The sequence below is a fragment of the Leuresthes tenuis genome, unplaced genomic scaffold (assembly GCF_036924035.1).
Source record: "Leuresthes tenuis unplaced genomic scaffold, fLeuTen1.0.hap1 SCAF_6, whole genome shotgun sequence".
Classification (NCBI taxonomy): Eukaryota; Metazoa; Chordata; class Actinopteri; order Atheriniformes; family Atherinopsidae; genus Leuresthes; species Leuresthes tenuis.
In genome coordinates, this window is record NW_027325360.1 from 19,198,096 (window position 1) to 19,205,892 (window position 7,797).

The following is a 7,797-nucleotide window of genomic DNA, read 5'->3' on the forward strand; positions in this document are numbered from 1 at the left end:
TTCATCAACAATAGATAATGGGAGCTCAGGAGAACCTACAAGTGAGATGGTCAGTAAACACACCACACGTCCTACAGGTTCCTCATTGTTCAGCACAGAGACAACAACAGCACTGCCAGTTAAGGAAAATGAAAGTGATCACACAGACCAGACGATGATGTCCTCAGTTTCTCCTGTTACTGATAAGAGAGAGAAGTCTTCTGTCCATACTACAACAGATGTAGAGGGTTCAGGTGAACTAACCACAGATAAGATCTCATCAGCATCATCTGTTACAGTTTCCTCTTCATCTCTGTACAGCACAGCCACAGCAACAGTAACAGTTTCTCCTGAAACATCAACAGTCCTCAACAGCACAGAAACAGAGACTTCAGGACAAAACAATACTGATTTTACAAGGGAGTCATTGATTGAAGTTACTGCTGTCTCCTCAACACTGATTCCATCATCACCATCAGTCACATCATCAGCAGAAGATGGAACAAGTGTTACTTCAAAGACAGCAGTGTCGACAGATTCATCGCTCTCCAGTACAGAGAAACCAACATCAGTGTCACATGAAAGGCAACAGACTGTTACAACTTCCTCAGATGAACACTCGGTCACACCAGAGGAAAGTTCAACTTCATCAACAATAGATGATTTGAGCTCAGGAGAACCTACAAGTGAGATGGTCAGTAAACACACCACACGTCCTACAGGTTCCTCATTGTTCAGCACAGAGACACCAACAGCACTGCCAGTTAAGGAAAATGAAAGTGATCACACAGACCAGACGATGATGTCCTCAGTTTCTCCTGTTACTGATAAGAGAGAAAAGTTTTCTGTCCATACTACAACAGATGTGGAGGGTTCAGGTGAACTAACCACGGATGGGTTCTCGTCAGCATCATCTGTTACAGTTTCATCTTCATCTCTGTACAGCTCAGCCACAGCGACAGTAACAGTTTCTCCTGAAACATCAACAGTCCTCATCAGCACAGAAAGAGAGACTTCAGGACAAAACGATACTGATTTCACCAGTGAGTCATTGATTGAAGCTACTTCTGTCTCCTCAACACTGATTCCATCATCACCATCAGTCACATCATCAGCAGAAGATGAAACAAGTGTTACTTCAAAGACAGCAGTGTCGACAGATTCATCGCTCTCCAGTACAGAGAAACCAACATCAGTGTCACATGAAATGCAACAGACTGTTACAACTTCCTCAGATGAACATTCGGTCACACCAGAGGAAAGTTCAACTTCATCAACAATAGATGATTTGAGCTCAGGAGAACCTACAAGTGAGATGGTCAGTAAACACACCACACGTCCTACAGGTTCCTCATTGTTCAGCACAGAGACACCAACAGCACTGCCAGTTAAGGAAAATGAAAGTGATCACACAGACCAGACGATGATGTCCTCAGTTTCTCCTGTTACTGATAAGAGAGAGAAGTTTTCTGTCCATACTACAACAGATGTGGAGGGTTCAGGTGAACTAACCACGGATGGGTTCTCGTCAGCATCATCTGTTACAGTTTCATCTTCATCTCTGTACAGCTCAGCCACAGCGACAGTAACAGTTTCTCCTGAAACATCAACAGTCCTCATCAGCACAGAAAGAGAGACTTCAGGACAAAACGATACTGATTTCACAAGTGAGTCATTCATTGAAGCTACTGCTGTCTCCTCAACACTGATTCCATCATCACCATCAGTTACATCATCAACAGAAGATGATGAAGTGGTTTGTTCAGGTGAACAAACAACAGATATGTTCTTGTCAGCGCCATCTGTTACAGTTTCCTCTTCATCATTGTACAGCTCAGACACAGAAACAGTAAAAGTTTCTCCTGAAACATCAACAGTCCTCAACAGCACAGAAACAGAGACTTCAGGACACAACAATACTGATTTCACCAGTGAGTCATTGATTGAAGTTACTGCTGTCTCCTCAACACTGATTCCATCATCACCATCAGTCACATCATCAGCAGAAGATGAAACAAGTGTTACTTCAAAGACAGCAGTGTCGACAGATTCATCGCTCTCCAGTACAGAGAAACCAACATCAGTGTCACATGAAATGCAACAGACTGTTACAACTTCCTCAGATGAACACTCGGTCACACCAGAGGAAAGTTCAACTTCATCAACAATAGATAATAGGAGCTCAGGAGAACCTATAAGTGAGATGGTCAGTAAACACACCACACGTCCTACAGGTTCCTCATTGTTCAGCACAGAGACACCAACAGCACTGCCAGTTAAGGAAAATGAAAGTGTTCACACAGACCAGACGATGATGTCCTCAGTTTTTCCTGTTACTGATAAGAGAGAGAAGTCTTCTGTCCATACTACAACAGATGTGGAAGGTTCAGGTGAACTAACCACAGATATGTTTTCGTCAACATCATCTGTTACAGTTTCATCTTCATCTCTGTACAGCTCAGCCACAGCAACAGTAACAGTTTCTCCTGAAACATCAACTGTCCTCAACAGCACAGAAACAGAGACTTCAGGACAAAACAATACTGATTTCACCAGTGAGTCATTGATTGAAGTTACTGCTGTCTCCTCAACACTGATTCCATCATCACCATCAGTCACATCATCAGCAGAAGATGAAACAAGTGTTACTTCAAAGACAGCAGTGTCGACAGATTCATCGCTCTCCAGTACAGAGAAACCAACATCAGTGTCACATGAAATGCAACAGACTGTTACAACTTCCTCAGATGAACACTCGGTCACACCAGAGGAAAGTTCAACTTCATCAACAATAGATAATAGGAGCTCAGGAGAACCTATAAGTGAGATGGTCAGTAAACACACCACACGTCCTACAGGTTCCTCATTGTTCAGCACAGAGACAACAACAGCACTGCCAGTTAAGGAAAATGAAAGTGTTCACACAGACCAGACGATGATGTCCTCAGTTTTTCCTGTTACTGATAAGAGAGAGAAGTCTTCTGTCCATACTACAACAGATGTGGAAGGTTCAGGTGAACTAACCACAGATATGTTTTCGTCAACATCATCTGTTACAGTTTCATCTTCATCTCTGTACAGCACAGCCACAGCAACAGTAACAGTTTCTCCTGAAACATCAACAGTCCTCATCAGCACAGAAACAGAGACTTCAGGACACAACAATACTGATTTCACAAGTGAGTCATTCATTGAAGCTACTGCTGTCTCATCAACACTGATTCCATCATCACCATCAGTCACATCATCAGCAGAAGATGAAACAAGTGTTACTTCAAAGACAGCAGTGTCGACAGATTCATCGCTCTCCAGTACAGAGAAACCAACATCAGTGTCACATGAAATGCAACAGACTGTTACAACTTCCTCAGATGAACACTCGGTCACACCAGAGGAAAGTTCAACTTCATCAACAATAGATGATTTGAGCTCAGGAGAACCTACAAGTGAGATGGTCATTAAACACACCACACGTCCTACAGGTTCCTCATTGTTCAGCACAGAGACACCAACAGCACTGCCAGTTAAGGAAAATGAAAGTGATCACACAGACCAGACGATGATGTCCTCAGTTTCTCCTGTTACTGATAAGAGAGAGAAGTCTTCTGTCCATACTACAACAGATGTAGAGGGTTCAGGTGAACTAACCACAGATGGGTTCTTGTCAGTGTCATCTGTTACAGTTTCATCTTCATCTCTGTACAGCACAGCGACAGTAACAGTTTCTCCTGAAACATCAACAGTCCTCAACAGCACAGAAACAGAGACTTCAGGACACAACAATACTGATTTCACAAGGGAGTCATTGATTGAAGTTACTGCTGTCTCCTCAACACTGATTCCATCATCACCATCAGTCACATCATCAGCAGAAGATGAAACAAGTGTTACTTCAAAGACAGCAGTGTCGACAGATTCATCGCTCTCCAGTACAGACAAACCAACATCAGTGTCAGATGAAATGCAACAGACTGTTACAACTTCCTCAGATGAACACTCGGTCACACCAGAGGAAAGTTCAACTTCATCAACAATAGATAATAGGAGCTCAGGAGAACCTATAAGTGAGATGGTCAGTAAACACACCACACGTCCTACAGGTTCCTCATTGTTCAGCACAGAGACAACAACAGCACTGCCAGTTAAGGAAAATGAAAGTGTTCACACAGACCAGACAATGATGTCATCAGTTTTTCCTGTTACTGATAAGAGAGAGAAGTCTTCTGTCCATACTACAACAGATGTGGAAGGTTCAGGTGAACTAACCACAGATATGTTTTCGTCAACATCATCTGTTACAGTTTCATCTTCATCTCTGTACAGCTCAGCCACAGCAACAGTAACAGTTTCTCCTGAAACATCAACTGTCCTCAACAGCACAGAAACAGAGACTTCAGGACACAACAATACTGATTTCACCAGTGAGTCATTGATTGAAGTTACTGCTGTCTCCTCAACACTGATTCCATCATCACCATCAGTCACATCATCAGCAGAAGATGAAACAAGTGTTACTTCAAAGACAGCAGTGTCGACAGATTCATCGCTCTCCAGTACAGAGAAACCAACATCAGTGTCACATGAAATGCAACAGACTGTTACAACTTCCTCAGATGAACACTCGGTCACACCAGAGGAAAGTTCAACTTCATCAACAATAGATAATAGGAGCTCAGGAGAACCTATAAGTGAGATGGTCAGTAAACACACCACACGTCCTACAGGTTCCTCATTGTTCAGCACAGAGACAACAACAGCACTGCCAGTTAAGGAAAATGAAAGTGTTCACACAGACCAGACGATGATGTCCTCAGTTTTTCCTGTTACTGATAAGAGAGAGAAGTCTTCTGTCCATACTACAACAGATGTGGAAGGTTCAGGTGAACTAACCACAGATATGTTTTCGTCAACATCATCTGTTACAGTTTCATCTTCATCTCTGTACAGCTCAGCCACAGCGACAGTAACAGTTTCTCCTGAAACATCAACAGTCCTCATCAGCACAGAAACAGAGACTTCAGGACAAAACGATACTGATTTCACCAGTGAGTCATTGATTGAAGCTACTTCTGTCTCCTCAACACTGATTCCATCATCACCATCAGTCACATCATCAGCAGAAGATGAAACAAGTGTTACTTCAAAGACAGCAGTGTCGACAGATTCATCGCTCTCCAGTACAGAGAAACCAACATCAGTGTCACATGAAAGGCAACAGACTGTTACAACTTCCTCAGATGAACACTCGGTCACACCAGAGGAAAGTTCAACTTCATCAACAATAGATGATTTGAGCTCAGGAGAACCTACAAGTGAGATGGTCAGTAAACACACCACACGTCCTACAGGTTCCTCATTGTTCAGCACAGAGACACCAACAGCACTGCCAGTTAAGGAAAATGAAAGTGATCACACAGACCAGACGATGATGTCCTCAGTTTCTCCTGTTACTGATAAGAGAGAGAAGTCTTCTGTCCATACTACAACAGATGTAGAGGGTTCAGGTGAACTAACCACAGATGGGTTCTTGTCAGTGTCATCTGTTACAGTTTCATCTTCATCTCTGTACAGCACAGCGACAGTAACAGTTTCTCCTGAAACATCAACAGTCCTCAACAGCACAGAAACAGAGACTTCAGGACACAACAATACTGATTTCACCAGTGAGTCATTCATTGAAGCTACTGCTGTCTCCTCAACACTGATTCCATCATCACCATCAGTCACATCATCAGCAGAAGATGAAACAAGTGTTACTTCAAAGACAGCAGTGTCGACAGATTCATGGCTCTCCAGTACAGACAAACCAACATCAGTGTCAGATGAAATGCAACAGACTGTTACAACTTCCTCAGATGAACACTCGGTCACACCAGAGGAAAGTTCAACTTCATCAACAATAGATAATAGGAGCTCAGGAGAACCTATAAGTGAGATGGTCAGTAAACACACCACACGTCCTACAGGTTCCTCATTGTTCAGCACAGAGACAACAACAGCACTGCCAGTTAAGGAAAATGAAAGTGTTCACACAGACCAGACAATGATGTCATCAGTTTTTCCTGTTACTGATAAGAGAGAGAAGTCTTCTGTCCATACTACAACAGATGTGGAAGGTTCAGGTGAACTAACCACAGATATGTTTTCGTCAACATCATCTGTTACAGTTTCATCTTCATCTCTGTACAGCTCAGCCACAGCAACAGTAACAGTTTCTCCTGAAACATCAACTGTCCTCAACAGCACAGAAACAGAGACTTCAGGACAAAACGATACTGATTTCACCAGTGAGTCATTGATTGAAGCTACTTCTGTCTCCTCAACACTGATTCCATCATCACCATCAGTCACATCATCAGCAGAAGATGAAACAAGTGTTACTTCAAAGACAGCAGTGTCGACAGATTCATCGCTCTCCAGTACAGAGAAACCAACATCAGTGTCACATGAAATGCAACAGACTGTTACAACTTCCTCAGATGAACACTCGGTCACACCAGAGGAAAGTTCAACTTCATCAACAATAGATAATGGGAGCTCAGGAGAACCTACAAGTGAGATGGTCAGTAAACACACCACACGTCCTACAGGTTCCTCATTGTTCAGCACAGAGACACCAACAGCACTGCCAGTTAAGGAAAATGAAAGTGATCACACAGACCAGACGATGATGTCCTCAGTTTCTCCTGTTACTGATAAGAGAGAGAAGTCTTCTGTCCATACTACAACAGATGTGGAGGGTTCAGGTGAACTAAGCGCAGATGGGTTCTCGTCAGCGTCATCTGTTACAGTTTCATCTTCATCTCTGTACAGCTCAGCCACAGCAACAGTAACAGTTTCTCCTGAAACATCAACAGTCCTAATCAGCACAGAAACAGAGACTTCAGGACAAAACAATACTGATTTCACAAGTGAGTCATTCATTGAAGCTACTGCTGTCTCCTCAACACTGATTCCATCATCACCATCAGTTACATCATCAACAGAAGATGATGAAGTGGTTTGTTCAGGTGAACAAACAACAGATATGTTCTTGTCAGCGCCATCTGTTACAGTTTCCTCTTCATCATTGTACAGCTCAGACACAGAAACAGTAAAAGTTTCTCCTGAAACATCAACAGTCCTCAACAGCACAGAAACAGAGACTTCTGGACACAACAATACTGATTTCACCAGTGAGTCATTGATTGAAGTTACTGCTGTCTCCTCAACATTGATTCCATCATCACCATCAGTCACATCATCAGCAGAAGATGAAACAAGTGTTACTTCAAAGACAGCAGTGTCGACAGATTCATCGCTCTCCAGTACAGAGAAACCAACATCAGTGTCACATGAAATGCAACAGACTGTTACAACTTCCTCAGATGAACACTCGGTCACACCAGAGGAAAGTTCAACTTCATCAACAATAGATAATAGGAGCTCAGGAGAACCTATAAGTGAGATGGTCAGTAAACACACCACACGTCCTACAGGTTCCTCATTGTTCAGCACAGAGACAACAACAGCACTGCCAGTTAAGGAAAATGAAAGTGTTCACACAGACCAGACGATGATGTCCTCAGTTTTTCCTGTTACTGATAAGAGAGAGAAGTCTTCTGTCCATACTACAACAGATGTGGAAGGTTCAGGTGAACTAACCACAGATATGTTTTCGTCAACATCATCTGTTACAGTTTCATCTTCATCTCTGTACAGCTCAGCCACAGCAACAGTAACAGTTTCTCCTGAAACATCAACTGTCCTCAACAGCACAGAAACAGAGACTTCAGGACACAACAATACTGATTTCACCAGTGAGTCATTCATTGAAGC

The 7,797-nt window shown here is 42.8% G+C and overlaps 1 protein-coding gene across 1 annotated transcript; it reads left to right on the plus strand.

The window, feature by feature from the left end:
- Window positions 1-781: 781 nt before the first annotated feature.
- On the plus strand, window positions 782-4,335 carry LOC140309241 (uncharacterized). Its single transcript, XM_072387060.1, has 6 exons — window positions 782-1,601; window positions 1,665-1,855; window positions 2,084-2,435; window positions 2,553-3,103; window positions 3,332-4,051; window positions 4,303-4,335. Exons 1-6 carry the CDS (start codon window positions 782-784, stop codon window positions 4,333-4,335), a joined length of 2,667 nt encoding a protein of 888 aa, XP_072243161.1.
- The last annotated feature ends 3,462 nt before the right edge of the window (window positions 4,336-7,797 follow it).